Raw genomic sequence first — 18,944 nt, 5'->3', positions numbered from 1 at the left:
TTTATTCAGGAATATTGACTCACACGATCACAAGGTCCCATAATAGATCATCCGCAAGCTGAGGAGCAAGGAAGCAAGTCCGAGTCCCAAAGCTGAAGAACTTGGAGTCCGATGTTCAAGGAGAGGAAACATCCAGCAGGGGAAAAACATGTAGCCTGAGAGGCTAAGCCAGTCTAGTCTTTTCACATTCTGCCTGCTTTCGTTCTAGCCATGGTGGCAGCTGATTAGATTGTACCCACACAGATTATGGGTGGGTCTGCCTTTCCCAGTCCACTGACTCAAATGTTAATTTCCTTTGGCAACACCCTCACAGACACACCCAGGAACAATACTTTGCATCCTTCAATCCAATGAAGTTGACACTCAGTATTAACCTTCACAGTCACCTTGGCAAGTAACTCGATCCTCTAAGCCTCAGTTTTCCTTTTTTGTAAATAGTTACAATAATAGTCCTTCATGCATATTGCAAAAATTAAATAAAATCATCTATTGAAAGTGCTTAGCACACTGTCTGACACTTAACAAATTGTTGCTATGTTACTATTCTTGTTCTTACTATTACTGTTATTACTTAATGGGGCTAAGAAACTTGGGAATCCAGATTAAGACCCAATTCTTCTCCCTAGATGAGTGGGAGACACTGAGAAATTCACTTTTCTGTCTGAATATAAATTTCTTTATCTATAAACAAGGAGGTGCAAAGAATTTTATTCACTATAATTTTTTTCTAAGACCACTGTGTTCACTGAGAAAAAATGCTTTGATAAACTCTTTGACGTGTCAGGTAAGTTCACAAGGGGATAATCAAATACTAAAAGATGCTTCTTAACCTGTCACCTATGAGACAAATAAATGTGTTTGTTTCGCTCTTTAGGAAGAGGAAAGAGGAAGGGAAGGCTATGGGAATGGAGAAGCAGAGGTGATGGGAGGGCCAACAAATAAGAGATTTCCATGGGATCTCCAGATTTTTGGTGAAATTTATTAAACTAATAAAATACATCATGTGAATACTCTTATGAAAGGGGGTGAAGGGAAAAACACACAAGAAGACAGGTGTAGAAATTTTCCTTAGTCCCCCTGATGACCATATCTTGGGGCTGAAGGAACCACCTTGGAGACTGGGTGCCTGTGTGACATGTGTGATGAAGCTTGGATGTATGACTATACGTGCATGGAAGTACATCTGTGTAAACAGATGTGCACAAATGCCTACCTGTATAGACAGATGTTCACAAAGCCTATTCCTGCTTAGATATGAGTTAATTTATACATGAGCATGTATTCATGCACGTTGCACACATGTGTACACATCACTCACATATATATGGTTGCAGCATGTATGTGTGTGTGTGTGTGTATGTGAGCTTGCACGTGCATATGAGCGTGTGTATTGCATGGATGTCTTTTTATACATGAGGGCTCATCTTTTTTGTTTATTTGTATATTCATTATTTCCCTCCCTGCATTTTGGGAGAGGTCCCCTTGACTAAGAGGAAGGCTGAGAATAAAATCCCGGGGGCTCAGAAGGAAAGGGAGAGTTATGTCCCAGAGGGCTAAAGTCCAGACACCTCATCTCCTATCTGGGAGCAAAATCTCCTATTGACTCAAAAAGTAATAGGATCAGCTTTCACTCTTCCTCATTCCCTTTGAGAGTCCCCTTTTCTTCACCTCTGAAACAAGGTGCTGCAGAGTGAGGTGAAGTCTCCTGGAGAACAGAAAGACTCAGAAAAGGCCTATGTGGGGTGAAGAGGCAATTTGCAGGAATACCCAAGGGGAAAAGTGATTCTAAACAGAACATTCTCTTAATAAACAAGAAATTAAGCCTTAATAATGCAGCAAGAAGCCCATTAACCCCTCTTGATCTAAAGGTTTGCTTCTGCCAGTTCTCAGTCCAGAGGGAACTGGGCTTGTTTCACCTTCTCCTTCACAGGTCCCTAAGAGAGCCTGAGCTGACACGTGGAACATTTATTTCCTCTGCCTCATGGCTCGAACTCTTAGCATATTCACTTGTTTAACTTTTGCCTTTCCACTCAGCTGTCTGTTCATCTATACACCCATCCACTCATCTATCTATCTATCTACTTATCCATCAACTGATAACTGAACATCTGTTCTTCATCAGACCCTAGGATAAGCATTGGAACATTAGAAAGATGAATTGGATGGAGTCCTTGTTCCCCTGCCCCACTTCCCATGGCCCCTGGAACTCAAAGTCTAATTGGATATAGCATCAGTTTTAAGCCAAATCTATTCAGGTTGCTATGGGGCCAAAGGATAGACAATCATGTATTACTACGTAACAGTAAAGCTTCTGAGGAAACTGCAAACGCAAGTGCTTTACCATGAACTGAACTCAAGCCTTGGCCTGTAAAACCTGAGAGTTATTAATCTAGTTCAGGTAAGGAGTGAAGGACTAAGGGAAGGCATCCCAGAAGTGATGTCTTCAGTGATACCTGAAGGATGACTATAAGTTAGCCAGAAGAAAAACAGAAAAATAGAAGTCCTAACAATGAGGGAAAATGGGGCACATTTGTACAGGGTAGAGCAAACACAGAGAGCAGCAAAAGTTATAGCTGGAGTGTCCAGATCATCCAGGCCTTGTGGTCCACATTATCTACAGGATGCAGGTGCCCACCCCTTCTCTGGTCTGTGTTGCATTCTGTGCACTCCCCTACCTTAGCTATTCACCTGGTATATTGAAATGATCTCCTATGACTCTGTATCCCTAGACCAGCACTAGCCAATGGATATATGATGTCACCCCAAGTGTGAGTCACATCTGCTCCTTTTAAATTTTCTTGCAGCTACACTGAAAAAGACAAAAAGTAGAAATCAATTGAGAAAAAAAGGACAAAGCAATTGAACAAACATTTTTACACTGTTGGTGGGAATGCAAATTAGTTCAACCATTGTAGAAGAGGGTGTGGTGATTCCTCAAAGATCTAGAACCAGAAATACCATTTGTCCCAGCAATCCCATTACTGAGTATGTATCAAAAGGAATATAAATCATTCTGTTACAAAGATACATGCACACATATGTTCATTGCAGGACTATTCACAATAGCAAAGACATAGAATCAACTCAAATGCCCATCAATGATAGACTGGATAAAGAAAATGTGGTACATATACACCATGGAATACTATGCAGCCCGAAAAAAGAATGAGATCATATCCTTTGCAGGGACATGTATGGAGCTGGAAGCCATTATCCTCAGCAAACTAAGGCAGGAACAGAGAATCAAACACCACATGTTCTCACTTAGAGCTGAATGATGAGAACACATGGACACAGGGAGGGCAACAACACACACTGGGTCCTGTCAGAGGGGTAGGGTGGGGGAGCATTAGAAAAAATAGCTAATGCATGCTGGGTTTAATACTTAGGTGATGGGCTTATAGGTGCAGCAAACCACCACGGCACACATTTGTTTACCTATGTAACAAAACTGCACATCCTGCACATGTACCCCAGAACTTAAAAAAAAAAAGTTTGCACCAGTTTGTGATAATGTAGCTTCAGGTTTTCAACTGTTTACCAAATAAAGCATCTTAGAATGAAAAAAAGAAAGAAAAAAGAAACATGCCCTTGTTCACAAAGTTGATAGAGAGTAGAGGCAGCTCCCTGGACCTTCCTTTCTGGAGTTCTGGAGAAACGGTTCTTTATCCAAATTAAAAGTCATAGTTTAGCAGTGTTACTGATCTATGTGTGCGTGTCTAAGAAAAACTTCACAGAAGAAAATGTATAAATTTTTATATTTGCATCTACATTTATTTAAACATGTCTATCATTCATCCATTTGCTTCCATCCAAATATCTATCTTTCTAGCTATCCGCCCTTCATTTTTCTATTAAGAAAAGATCGGGGGAGGGGAAAGAGAAAAAGGAAAGGAGAAAGAAATGAAGGAAGGGGAGATGGGAGAGTAGAGGAAAAGGAGGAACTGCATGATAATGAGGAGACAAAGGAGGAGGAGAAAAGAATGAGAAGAGAATGTCTATGCCACATTTGCCATTGTATAGAAGAGACTGAACTTTCTTGGAAGAGGGAAAGAGGGTTTTGTTATAAGATGATGCTGGTGAGAAGCATGAAGTCAATTATTAGGGGCTGGACTTTGTTGTTGGGGGTTTTTTAATGATCCTTGTCCTAATGAAGCCTGGTGTTTACAGCCACCTCTAGACAGTTTATTTTCATTGTGCCTTTGATTTTTAGAGGCAGAAGGAAACGTGGGCCACATTGGTTGGAGATTTAAGGCTGTTTTCAGCATCCAGGTCCCATACCTGTCCTCCCACATGAAAACTCGACAAACTTTCTTACCTACTTTTCTTTCCCATCCAGGGGAGGAGGCTTTGACCATGTATATGGACAAAAGTCGCCTTGACAGGAAGTCAGGGAATGCCACTCAAAGTGTTGAAGCTCTGCACCAGCTTGCATCATCCTACTTTGTTGACCGTGATGGCACCATGAGGAGGCTTCATGAGATCCAGATATCAACTGGAGCAATCAAGGTACAGCTCTGGGGTGTACCTTGGTTCCACTTTGGGTGACAGGTTCTCAATACAACAGCACTGCAATGCAGGCATTCTGAGAGTGGATGGACGGATGTAATTTCTGGGTTCATAACCATGTAGCCCGTGACACCCTCTGCCAGCTGCTTTGACTGATATTGTCACATTCTCTGTAATTAATATCAGTGTGCACTGTCATTCCAGTGGCCATATGTACTGATTTGCTAGAGTATCCTGGCTATAGTTATGGCATAATTATCAACAGTTCTCTCATTCAGTCTTCTGTATGGAGATTATCAAATCCCCTTTCTAGAGGAGAAACAGAGACGATTAAGAGGTAAATGATTTTCCTGAGGTCTCAGAGATAGCAATGATTAGATTACTGATGCCTAGCTCAGCAATATTTTAAACATCTATGTTTTTTATTCTTTCCTCCCCACTCACCATTTTACAGATGGGAAAACTGAGGCTAAAGGTTTAAAGCCTTTTTCTGAGGGTTACACAGTTAGAGAATAACTTAGCAGGGACTAGAACTCTGCTCTCAAGACCAGCAGTCAGCAAAAGTTTTCTGTACAAGACCAAACAATAATTATTTTAGGCACGGTGGGCGGTATGGCCTGTGTTGCTATTACTCAACTCTGCTGTTGTAGCATAAAAGCAGCCATAGATGATATAAAAACAAATGGGCATGGCTATGTTCCAATATGACTCTATTTACCAAAATAGGAACTTTGGGGTTTGCTGATCTATGCTCGTCTACACCAGCGCTGTCCAGTAGTACCTTCTAAGACGGTGGAAAGGCCCTGTATCTGTGCTAGCCGAGATAGTAGCCACTAGTCACCTGGGGTTATTGAACACCTAAAATATGGCTACCAAGGAGCTCATTGTTTAAGTTGATTCCATTTTAGCTAATTAAAAATTAAATGGTCACATTGAGAAAAGCAGCCCTGGACTTTCAATTCAGTGCCTGAGAGCACAGGAACTTTAACAAGATTCCATTTTAAACACAACAAATTCAGGCATCCTCTATAAAGAGAATGTGGGAGGACATCCTCGACATAAAATGTTTGCTCTTCTGAGGGTTTCAGTACAGATGTTTCCATCTCAAATGTTCTTTAACCAGATTATGCCTGCATTTTACGTCTCAGTCTTTACTCTAATTTCTTCTAAAGAAAATGCAGACCTAGCCTTATATTAAGACTTTCCAAGATATCTGTAGGGAAAAAGGGTGAGGATAAGGCCAAGGGGGTCTTACCCTGCCAAGGCTGGCAGATGAGTCAGAAATTGACTAAGGAGAGAGAAAAGTGTGGGAGGGAGAGAGTTACTGAGGAGGGAGGTAGTAAGGAGAGAAATAAATCAGACCGACAAACAAAGGGCCGGTTTATCTGAAAAGAATCACCTATATTTGGGGGATTATGTTGTTAGGGAACTCGGTGCAGAGAGATGGATCTTTATGAAGCCATTGGAGTCAGAGTGCCGCAGAGACCTGGTTTTCATTATCACCAAATGGTTCTCTCCGCGCTGGATGGGATGCGGAATTGAGATATTGAAGCTCTGTCAGAAGATAATCCTCTTTTGTGTATCCTAGAAGTGCAGTCTGCCTCTGTAGGAGGAATTTCTCAGAGAAATTGCACAGAGGCCACTCAAGAAACCATTTCTTATGGTAGGCACTGTCTTCTGCACTTAATTTGGCCCTTGGATTTTTCATGCCATTTCTTGCCACTACCTCAAGACCAAGCTGTCTCAAACTTGTCTCACTATTGGGTATGTTTTTGTTGTTGTTGTTGTTGTTGTTGTCTTTTTGAGATGGAGACTCGCTCTGTCACCCAGGCTGGAGTGCAATGGCACAATCTCGGCTCACTGTGACCTCCAGCTCCCAGTTTCAAGCGATTCTCCTGCCTCAGCCTCCCAAGTAGCTGGGACTACAGGTGCGCACCACCACGCCCAGCTAATTTTTGTATTTTTAGTAGAGATGGGGTTTCACCATATTGGCCAGGATGGTCTCGATCTCTTGACCTTGTGATCTGCCCACCTCGGCCTCCCAAAGTGCTGGGATTACAGTCGTGAGCCACCGCAGCTGGCCTGGGTCTGTTTAAGACCAGCCACTAACCCGGGTGGAGAAGTTTTGCCCATTCACCGTTCTCCCCAGCATAGATATCTTTAGGAAAATAAATTGGTAAGTTTAACTCTCTCTCAATAATAAATATGTTATTATTTTATATAAAAATAAATTATGTGTAAAACAAAACAAAAAATACAAAACCTAATTATTCCCCATTTACTAAATGTGACTGCACCCTAAGTGCTAAACACTTCAAAAATATAATCTCTTGACCCTATTTTGGTGACTGATAGCATTACTAACATTTTATAGATGGGGAAGTTGAGGCTTAGAATGAGAAAGTTACTGATCCAAGGTTTCACAGCAGGAAAAGGGCAGAGAAGGTGTGTGTGGCTGCCTCCCAAGTCATTGTTCCCTACAATGGATGCTGTGTTTCTATAGCTGAATGCAAACTTCAAAACAACCCTAAATAAGGGAAGCAAAGGCTAAATAAATGAAGAGGCTTCTTTTCATACTAAGCCATTCTTATTTCAAGGTTATCTTTTTGAATAGCTGTTCCTCTCTTACCCACTACCTGAAGTCTTTGTAAGACAATGTTTTGGATATGCGCATCCACAGGATTGGGTCATTTTCTCCTGTGGCAGCACAATGCTTCTTCCTAAAACTTCTTTAGGAAAATGGGCATCGTTTTCTTGTTCTTTCCTAATAATGGTATGTATGTACTCATTATAACTTATAGAGCCATTTTGTAATAAGGTACCCATTATGGAACACATGCCATGTGCCAGGCGTTTAGACCCATCGTACCTGGTCTCACAACCTCTCTGGAAGAGATTTACTAGCTTTGGTTTGCAGATACTTAGAGAAGTCATTTGGCTTCCCTAGGTCCCAGGGTAAATACATGGCCTAGGCAGGATTTAACACTATTTTTTCTGATTCCAAAGCCAATGCTTTTGAAATATAGTGCGTCAACTTATAAGTTCATATTTACTTGCAGCCACCGTGTGAAGTGAGAACCAGTGGTAGAAATGGGCATGCACTCTGTGTGCTTGACCACCCTGCTAACCTGTCTACTCAGTGACAGCTGTGCTTGGTCCCAGACACAAGCACGGAGCTCAGAAAGTGACCATTGACACAAACCAGGAGGCCTTTTCTGCTGGCTTTGCTCTGCTGGGGCATGACTCTTTGGGGTACGTCCTAGACAAAGACTGCTGTCTCACACCTATCTTATTTGATATCTACCGCAGGTCACAGAGACACGCACTGGGCCTCTGGGCTGTAACAGCTATGACAATCTGGACTCTGTGAGTTCCGTCCTTCTGCAAAGCACGGAGAGCAAACTGCACCTTCAAGGTAGGAAGCCAGTGGAAAAAGTGGGGTCAGTTGGGGGACACATCATGGATGTGATATGTGGGAGAGGGGATCAGGAGGGATGGAGTGAAGGGAGAATAAAGAAGAGGAAGCATAGAAAATCTAATGAAAACTGCAAATATGGAAATTAGACAGTTATGATACCATGTATACATATATATTTAGAATTTTAACATAGGCAGGACATTAAATTCGTGATTATTAATTAGTTTTCAGATAGTAAGGGAATGTGAGCTTTAATTAATTTGTATTTATAAATATCTATATTTCTTTGGTGTCTGTATATGTCAAGTTTATGTTTGGGGCTCCATATACATTATTTTAAAGAAAATATATCCTTTAAAATAGTAATTTCATCCTTATTAATTCACATCATAAAAAGGAGAGGAGATTGCAGGGAAAAGTTGGACAAGGCTTTAAGTACACATAGCACTGTTTTTAAAAAGCATAGTGTATTATATCAAAAAAGTAAGGACTTTAATTTTTCACGAGAAGACTAAGTGAATATATTGCATTAATACAACATAATATTAAACTGGTACTGATGTTTATAAAGAATTTCCAATAATATGTAAAAATAATTTGATATAATGTTGATAAATAAAAGATTTCTGATGGAATGGATGGCACGATCTTAATAATTTAAAGAGATAAATAAAAATAGGCCAGGTGCAGTGGCTCACGCCTGTAATCCCAGCACTGTGGGAGGCCGAGGTGGGTGGATCACGAGGTCAGGAGTTTAAGACCAGCCTGGCCAATATGGTGAAACCCAGTCTCTACTAAAAATACCAAAATTAGCTGGGCGCAGTGGTGTGCGCCTATAGTCCCAGCTATTCGGGAGCATGAGGCAGGAGAATCGTTTGAACCCAGGAGGCGGAAATTGCAGTGAACCGAGAATCACGCCACTACACTCCAGCCTAGGTGACAGAGCAAGACTCTGTCTCAATAATAATAATAATAATAATGGCCGGGTGCGGCGGCTCACGCCTGTAATCCCAGCACTTTGGGAAGCCGAGGCAGGCAGATCACAAGGTCAGGAGATCGAGACCATCCTGGCTAACACGGTGAAATCCGTCTCTACTAAAAATACAAAAGATTAGCCGAGCCTGGTGGCGGGCGCCTGTAGTCCCAGCTACTTGGGAGGCTGAGGCAGGAGAATGGCGTGAACCCAAGAGGTGGAGCTTGCAGTGAGCTAAGATCGCGCACCACTGCACTCCAGCCTGGGCAACAGAGCAAGACTCTGCCTCAAAATAATAATAATAATAATAATAATAATAATAATAATAATAATGTGGCAAGGAAATATGCCCAGGTATTAGAAGAGCTTACCTCTGGATCTCTACGTTACTGATGATGTATTTTAGGCATCTATTTTCTTTTCTAACTTCGCTACAATGATCATGTATTAACTTTAGAGTCAGAAAAAAAATGACATGCTTTAATTTTGAGCAGACTAAAAATGTGATCTTCTAGAAAGGTATATGATAAAGGTGATGCTGAATGTCAGTGGGAGAAAGTTGGGTTGAGATTGGCAGGTAAAGCTAAGAGGAGACTAATGTGACTTTTATTTTCTGGTTCCTTTTGGCAACTCTTTGATTCATGCTCCTGTTACAGAAGGTAGTTGGAAAACATCTTCTGTTTTCTAACATGCATGGAGGGCTTGGTAGTGTCACTTGAGGGCAGTGAATGAAAATCCCTCGGGGAAATTCAGGCCAAGAAAGTGGTTTACTATTAAATAACAAAACACAACACACTAGAAACTTAAATACATGGAGCGTAACCCTACCCTCTTTAGCAGAAAAAAGAGTAGCCAGAAAAGAGTAGCAGAAAAAAGAGTAGACAGAAAAAAGAGTAGACAGAAAAAAGAGTCGACAGAAAGATTTACTAATGCCTGTTAAGAAAGTAGATAAGAAAGACAGATCTTCCTTGTGTGTGCCAGGGTTTTCAATGTGTTAGTTCATGTGATACCTGTAGAGACTGTGTGAAGTGCGAGCCAGGATTTGAATCCAGGCAGTGAAGCTCCAGTCTGTGTTTGATCACCCTGCTGTGCATACTGAGGGTGGAAAGATTGTGAGTTATAATTGGAACAAAAATAGAAGGAATTAATGACATATTCCTATCAAGGAAATTACTGAGATCTTAGGGACATTTAGAGGTTGATTTACCTGAAGCCAATGAAGCTTAAGGTTCAAGGATTCTGCACCTTCCGAGTGCCCACCTTTTCTCATTCTGAATACACACTTGGTTTCCTGTCTAATTTTGAATTTATTTTTTAAATAAAACAGCTATTGTGTAAGACTTATATTCTCCAAAATCTAGATCTGCCATGATAACATTATTAGAAAGATGCTATGAATGGAAAGGGTGGTGGCAGGCCTACTGTCCTACCCTAGATGGGTTAGAGTACAACTGGAGGATTGGATCCATGTTTGAGCATCACACTTCAGGAGGGATGTTGAGAAACTGCAGCTTTTCTTGAGAAAGTGTTTTACTATGATAAATAGTAAAAGAAGGTTAAATTGAAGCAAAAATGACTTGCTGCAGATATCTAAAAGGCAGACTTGCAGAAAAGATAATCAATCCCATGAATATTAATAAAATGGACCAATCTCAATCTAGTAGGAAGGGGGAAGTTACAAGGATCCCAGCTTTTAACTCAATGTAAAATGGATCTGTCTAGTACACATTTATGACCAAACCTGGAATGATCTGCTGAAGGATGCAGTGACTCCCTGTTATCAGAGAATTATAAGTAGATTATATTTGGTACAAATGTTATAGAGATTATTTAAGCATCAGTTAAGTTGGGTGATGGAAGCAGGTGGTTTTAAGTTCTTCTCAACACTGATTCTAGGATTTTTATGAAAATGATGAATTATAAAACCTTTATTGAGACTAACTGCATGCCAAAGCCAATACTAGACCCCAGGCATATAATCGTAAATCAGTTCAAGTCAACAAATGTATTTTTTAAAGAACTCATGTTGGTAATGAGATAGACAAAAAAATAAAGTCGTGAACATTGTTTTTGCCCCAAGGAAATATACATTCTATTAGAGAAGATGAGCTTCAAACAAACAAGAGTAGGTGTAATAAATTTTAATGGAGAAAAAGTATAAGGTTTATATGGCACGAGATAGCATGGGGACTTAATGTACCAGGGAGTCAGGAAAGTTTTCTGTCAAAAAGATATATAGGATAAGACCTGAAGGATGAATAGGAGGACAGAGGCATGGATAGAGAGGCAGACAGGATCTTTATGCAGGGGTATTCAAAGAAATAAGGAACTCGTGTGAGATTAAAGCACAGACATCAATGGTGAGAAAGACAAGATAATCTTTCAAGTCCTAGAAGGCTTCTGCAGCACATTAATGAGTTGAAAGTTAATTTGAGAGCAATGGATACCATGGAATGGTTGGTTTTTTAAAAAGAAGTAGCATGAAGAGATTGATATTTTAGAAGATCATTCTGACTCTTGTGTGGGCAGTTAATTAGAGGGGGTGGATGAGAGTTCAGTGACAGTTAGGGGGCTACTACAGAACTCAAGAGGAAATGCCATGGATTTAGACCATGGGGGTACCAGTTGAGATGGAAGGAAATGGAGCAATCCCAGAGTTACTTAGGAGGCATTATGATGAGGATTTAGTGAAAAGACCATAAAGAATTTAGACAATTGGATGAATGGCTTGTGGGGATGAGATAGAAAGGATAGATGGGCAAGTATCTATGATTCAAGGTAATAATATAACCTAATAGTCATAATAAAATAAGACATGGCATTATGGGGATTCAGAAAAGGGAGTGATTCATTCTGTCTGTTCAGGTAGAGGAGTCATAGGAAAAAATAATATCTGAGGAAGTATCATATTCTCCTAGGGGAAGGCCACACAAAAGTGCTTCTAAAATATAAGACAGATTATCTCATGATTTTTGAATGAGCTCATATTTATTCAGTAGGATGCAAAAAAAAAACACTAAGTATAAGGAAAAAAAGGCTGATAAATTAGATACATTAAAATTACAATTTACGTTCATCCAAATACTATTAATATCAGAATACAAGCCATAGAGTGGAAGAAAATATTTGTAATACATGTGCCTGACAAAGAACACTTATAGAATATAGAATATACATATTTTTAAAGCTTCTGAAGTCAAAAAGAAAAAGGGAAATAGTCTTGTAAGAAAAGAAAATGAATGAAAGACATGAAGAAGCACTTCACAAACAAGAGTGTCAAAATTCCAGATAAACACAGGTGCTCAACTCTCCTAGTCAGGAAAAAAAGTGTAAATTAAAGTCACAATTTAATATCATAACACAGCAATGAGCATGACTGAAATCAAAAAGACTGACAATATCAAGGAGGGACAATGTGAAGCAATGGTAACTTAGGCACATTGCTTATAGGAACACAAATTGGTACAAACACTTCGGAAAATTCTTGGCAGTATCTATAAAAGACTGCATGTGTCCTTAGCCTATGACCTATCAATTCCGACTCCTATGAAAACATGCTCACCAGAAGACATAAATGTTCACAGCAGCTCTATTTCAAATAACTCCGACTGGAAACAACCCAAATGTCCATCAACAAGAAAATTGATAAATAAATTGTCATACATTCATACAATGAGCTTACCATACAGAAATAAGAAAGAATAAACCACTGTTTCATACAACAATATGGAAGAATCTTACGAACACAGCATTGAGTGAAACAAGTTAGACGTAAATGAGTACAGGCTGTGGGATTCTTTTCCTAGATGGGTGAAAAAAAAGTAAAAACAAATATACGGTTTTAGGAGTCCAGATAGTGTTAACCTTTAGGGAGAGGAATGGGGTAGTGGCTGAAGGGGTGAGAGACATTTCTGGTGATATTGGTGATGTTCTGTTTTTTTAATCCGTTTGGTAATACATGGATGTGGTTGCTTTGTGAAAATTCAAAAAGCTGCACATGCTTTATTTGTACGTATGCGTTTCTGTGTATATAATACGTATCTATTTAGGTTTTATTTAGTAACGTGTCCCATGTTGACATCCTCTGCAAAGAGAGAACATGAATAAAGCAGAGAGGCATGGGAAAGTGGGAGGTGGTTCAGCCCAGCTGGAGGACAGGCTGCATGAACTGAGGTTAGAGGAGCCAGGAATGACAATAGATATTATTTTTTTCAATGCTTCCTCATATGCCAGAGATTGTGCTAATTTATTTTTATTAGATTTATTTTTGCTTATTTATGTATATTTTTATTTTAACTTGTTTTTATTTTATAATTGTATTTATTTTTAATCCTCAACATGATTCCCATGAAGAAGGCATAAATAACATTCCCATTTTTGCAGGTGAAGAGACTGGGGCCTAGAGAGGTTATTTAATAAGTGGCTGAGCTGGAGTTTTAACTCACCTAACTTCAAGCTTCTTCAAATGTGTTTCCTCTGTATTTCTCTATTCCTCTTCTCATCTCTGAATGAGGCTGGGAGGGCAGATTCTGCAGAAGGCTACTTTGGTGGATTGAGAACAGTATCAGTGGCTCTAAGGGCTCTAATGACTTTCACCTTGTGATGTTTCATGAAATGTTTATTAAAACAAGGCAAAGGTAAAGCAAAATAGAAAAAAGAAAGAACAGGATTGGAGGAGATTAGAAATGAGAAAAAAAGCATCATGAGAATGATCAGAGGCTATTAGTAGTCATAGCAGTAACAGCTCAAATAGTGGTAATAACACTAATAGCATCAAGATAACTTCTTATTTTCATACTTCTCTTTCCAAGAAACCCACCGAATGTTTTACCAACATTGTCATGTAATTTAATCTAGTATCCATATGGCGAAGTATACAGGGAGCAAAGCTGTGCCTCAGTAGCTCACTGATGTGGAAAGGGATGCAGAGAGAATATTTTGCTGAAATCTGTGGATGATAGAGAAATTTATTCTTTCATACATTTACTCATTTATTTATTTAGCAATATTTATGGAGCACCAACTGTATGGTCAGGTATGTTTTTAAAGCCAGATTCACAGCAGTGAATAAGATAAATGAATCATTTTTGAGCTTATAATTGATGTGTGGGTATGGCAAAAGCAGACAATAAACAAATAAAAAAACTTCTTTATAATCAGAGAAATAATGAAGGAGCAGGTCATGTAGAAACTTGTAGACCATGGCAAAAACTTTAGATCAGATTTTACTCTGGATGCAATGAGAAACAATTGAAAATTTAGGCAGTGAAGTAACTTGGCTTGACTTAAATTTTAAATAGATAACTATGGCTATTGAGTAAGAAAGGCTGTAGAGGGCAAGAACAGTTATACGGTATCAGTTGTTAGGAGGCTGTCATGTTTATCCAGGTGAGAGAACATAGTGGCTTAGATCATGATAGTTACAATGAAGGTGGTGAGAGGTGACTGAATTTATGGGTGAATTTTTAAGATTGTCCTGATATGATTTGGTAATGAACTCAAAAGTATTTGTGAAAGAGAGAAGTCAAGGATGACTACAAAGTTTCGCCTGAGCAACTGCGATGGTAGAATTGTCACATTGCTGTGATGAGATTGGTAAGGACCAGTTTTGATGGGACATGTGAAATTGGGTTCAAACCTAGTTGAGCTGGAACCTAAGTTTGACAATTCTATTCGAAATCCAAATGTAGATGTTGAGTGGAAGACATTTGAAAGGTAAGAGGAGAAAACTGAAAATACAAATTAGGATATAAATATTATTTAATGATCTGAGATTGAACAAGATTACTTTGGGAGAGAGTGTAGATAGAGAAAAAAATTCAGTTATTGAGTCATGGAGAAATTAATGTTAAAAGATGATAGAATGATAATGAGGAACAAGACAAGGAAGCTGGGGAGTGGCAAGAAAAGTAGGAAGAGAGACGAGAGTATAGAATCTTGGATGTTATATAAAGAATATTTTTCAAAACAGAGAGAGCAGTAACTGTGTCAAATACTGTTGATAGTATAATTAAAGTGAGGACTGAGAGCTGACTATGATATTTAGCAACACATGGGTCACTGATGACAAAGGATGTTTTCAATGGAATTCTGGGGGTGAGATTCTGGAGCAAATTCAAGTGAAATTCCAGAGAAAACTCTACAGAGTAGTATTACAGTAAATGGCACAATAGCTTAAGGTGATCAGGAGTAAAGTGGTATTTTTCCTTTCTTTTTAACATGGAAGCAACAAAACTTTTTTCCAATGTTGAGACTTATTCTGTAGAGAGGGAAAGATTGATACTGCAAGCAAGGGAGGAATGGTTTTACAATCAAAGTGGAGCAGGCAAGAGTCAATAGGGTCTTGTGCATAACTGGAATTATTTGCCTTAGATAGGAGCACATATTCTTGGCAGAGAGGGAAAGGAGAACCTGAGATCAGAGGCTAGTACAATTTGTAGATGTGGTAAGAGGGGCATTTTCTTGATCTTTATTTCTTGGTTACCTATCATGGATTTTAAATTGTATGATTTTCAGATTTTAATACCTCTGAAATTAGAATGCTTTTTATTATTGATGATGTGTCTTAGTTTAATTTGGCAGGGTATTATTTTCTTAGTATACATAAAACAGTGGTGTGTTTTACAGTAAATATCATCTTAGATTTGTAGATTCAATGTCATAAGGTATTTCCCCTGAAAAATTGAGTGAGGTTGTTAGCTTGTTCCCAATTTCCAAAAGGTAAAGATGAATGCAAGGAGGATAGAGATCATTAGGAGATGGGAGGCTAGGCCAGAACAGGGAGATGGGGTCAGAGACCACTAACTTGAGGTATCATCTACCCTCTGCCTGAACCTCCAACAGGGCCACCTGAGACTTGTGTTTTGAGAGCCTTCTCCAAAGCTTCACATTCAAATGGTCTACCTGGTTTCTTGGTCTTAAATCATTTATCTTCCTTCTCTTCATCATCCTCTTTTTTCCTTCTTCTTCCCATCTTCTTTGACCTTTTCTTTTTCTGTCTCTGCTTGAAACCTCAGCTCCTTCTAGACTAGAAGATTCCCTATTGCTCATGCACCCGGACTCTCCTTATGCCTACAACGACATCCTCACTCTCTTTTATTGAATGTGGCCCATCTCTCAATGCCAAGCACAAATGTCCCCTCATGAGAATCATTCCTTCTCCACCCTCCGCCTTGGTTCAGTTCCTCATCTCATCATTTCTCCCTTCCCCAGATCAGTACAATGAGGGTCAAAGCAGCCTTCTTGTTCAGATCTCACTCCTGCTGATCCGTTGCCTCACAGCAGCCAGCGTGATCTTCTTAAAGCCAAATCAGATTCTCGCTTCCCTCCTCACAGCCCTTCACAGCCCCCGTGAAAGTTTTGGTATGCAGTTTAGATTTCTTAACTTAACACCAGGCTGTTCAAATGCAAGCCTTGCCAATCTTCTTGGCTTTGCCTTATGCTATCACCCAACATATACCATATCCATGCTCCAGGCCCACGCCATTTCTTACATTTCACTACAGGCATCTTTTGAAAACTATTATTTTTATTTTTTTATTGCCCTGCACTTTTACACAGCCTTTCTCCAATTCCTGAACTTTTCATCTCTCTCAGGTAAGCGTCTCTAAACTCCCCTCCTCAGGCCATTAGATGGTCTGCACAACTTCTTCTCTAGGAGTTGCCACACTATAGTATCATCATCCTTTTATTAATCTGACTCTCCAATTGTCTTAGATTCTTGTTTGATAAGAACCATCTCTCTCTCTGGCACAATACATAGAGACTGATATATAGACACTGCTCAAAAGATATTTGCTGTATGACTGTATGAATGAATACATGAATGAATCACTCAGCCCATAGTGAACTCTGTTTTCTTCTTTGAACCCTTACACTTCTTCTCCCACATGATACTGGATTCAGTTCAACCTAATGACCATTTCCTGAGGGCCTACTGTATGCCATTCTCTGTGCTGCATTGCACACACAGCATTCTTCAAAAGGGCATGTGCTTTTGCTATTGCTTTGGATGTTACTTCTTCCAGGAAGGGTCATACCATTGAATTCTCCAAATGCCACCTCTTCTGAGAAGCCTCCTGGCTTCTTTTGCTTCTCTGACCTTCTACATTATGACCATTGTCCCTCTCTTTCTTATATAAGGAGATACAATGTAGAATAGTGGTTTCAAGAAAAGGCCCTGGAGTCAAACGGACCTTAGTTCCAGTACTAGCTCTACCATTTGCTGGCTGAGAGGTTTCAGATAAGTTACTGCAGCCTCTGAGCCTCTATTACTAACTTACTTCCTATGGTTGTTGTATTATGCATATAAGAATATACATTATGTCTGGCTTAGATTAGGCATTAAAAAAAGTTAGGTATTATTTTTACCACCCCTATCAATGTGTTACTTGCAAAATATTTGCTTTATTTATATTTGCATCCTCCATGGCATATGTGCTTGGCCAATATCAAGTGCTCATTAAATATATGCTGAATGAATAAATGCAGTGTTCCTTACATAGTCAGGAACTCAGCAAATCCTTCCACAAAAACCACAGCAAGTATTTATGGTGTGCCAAATATTAAGAACAACCACTGTGTTAGTCACAGTGGAGGATCACAGTCTAGGGGATTAAACCAAATACATATACATAAAAAGCGTACTTGGCAACTTTAATCTCAGTTTGATCAGTTTATTTATGAATCAATCAAGTAATTAATATTTTTCTCAATGGATCTTTATTCAATATACATCAATTCACCCCTTCGTATTAATCTTCCCAAGTCATAGCCTATTAGGACTGACGCTTGCCTGAAATCACTCCATGGTTTCCCCACATTCATGGGGTCCCAAATTCCCTTTCTAGCTTCAGTTCTAAAGCCCATTGGAACAATAGAGGTGTGGGACTCTCCTATAAGAGGCAATGATAATAACCAACATGTGCAATCATGCAGATTATCTTTCCTCCAACTCATCTTCTTCTTTCCCCTTTGTCTTTGCTCAGCCATATCCTCTACCAGAGATACCTTGCATTCTCATCTCAACTCGCTGGCATTCTACTTAGTCTTCAGGAACCATTTAAAATGGTATCTTGCATGCACACATGCACATACACAGGACTGGATAAAAATTTCCCTCCTCTCACCCCATTATAACTCTTTGATTACCCCTCATTTACAGTATGATTTTTTTTTTTTTACTCACCTTGCAACATATTCATTTATGTTTAGGTTTTTATCTTCTCTATTAGATTAGAGTATAGGCCTCTTTAAAGGCAAGGATTTTTCCTTGCCAATTTTACATTTCATAATATTTAATGTAGTGCCATGGGCATAGGAATTATATATTTTTTATATATATGTGTCTGTGTGTGTGTATACATGTATATACATGTATTTGCTGAATTGAGTTTTTGAATATAATTGGTGCTAGAGTGACAGTGGAAGATAATGAGTTAAGGAAGATTAGGAGGAAGGGGAAAGGAAAGAAAGGAAGAGAAAGAAGTGTGGAAAGAGAGAAAGGGGAGGGGAAGTGAAGAAGGGGGTAGAGGGAGAGGACAGGGCAGAGCAAGAGGAGCAGTCTGATGAAGAGTAGTGTCGATAATCCCATTTCTCAGTAGCTAGATGTCACAGATGGAGAGAAGATGAGTATTTTCAAAATCATCTTGCAACAAGTAGTAGAAAAAGAAAGTGTAGGAGAAATGTTTAAAGATAACATTTTTTTGAGATGCTATCCTTCTTAGACATTGAGCTTATAACCATTAGCCCATTTATCCATCCCACCAACTAAGAGTTAGGGATCATGCTCCCCACTATACAGATGAAGAAATTGAGGCTCAAAGAGGATGAAAAGACAGAGAGTGAATAGGTCTCCTTTTTCTAAAGCCCCCTCCTCTCCCACACGACCATCACTTTATATGGACTTGGAACTTCAGGGTGATACACTAAGTGATTGTTGCCAGTACCTGGTCTCAGCAGCAGCTTTGGGGTGAATCATCTTTGTTAGGACTTAGTCTAGAGTCACAAGCAATGGCTCATGCCTACAGCCTCTCTTGTCCAGTT

General features: G+C 39.4%; 1 protein-coding gene across 1 annotated transcript in view; it reads left to right on the top strand.

The window, feature by feature from the left end:
* BRINP1 (BMP/retinoic acid inducible neural specific 1) overlaps positions 1–18,944 on the top strand; it is a 205,080-nt gene that overhangs the window by 128,536 nt on the left and 57,600 nt on the right. Inside the window, exons 4-5 of the mRNA XM_003264059.3 lie at positions 4,340–4,509; positions 7,819–7,924. Coding sequence (XP_003264107.1) covers positions 4,340–4,509; positions 7,819–7,924 — 276 coding nt within the window. The remainder of the gene's footprint in view (positions 1–4,339; positions 4,510–7,818; positions 7,925–18,944) is intronic.

The sequence above is a fragment of the Nomascus leucogenys genome, chromosome 8 (assembly GCF_006542625.1).
Source record: "Nomascus leucogenys isolate Asia chromosome 8, Asia_NLE_v1, whole genome shotgun sequence".
NCBI lineage: Eukaryota > Metazoa > Chordata > Mammalia > Primates > Hylobatidae > Nomascus > Nomascus leucogenys.
This window is presented reverse-complemented; position numbering and strand designations above follow the sequence as displayed.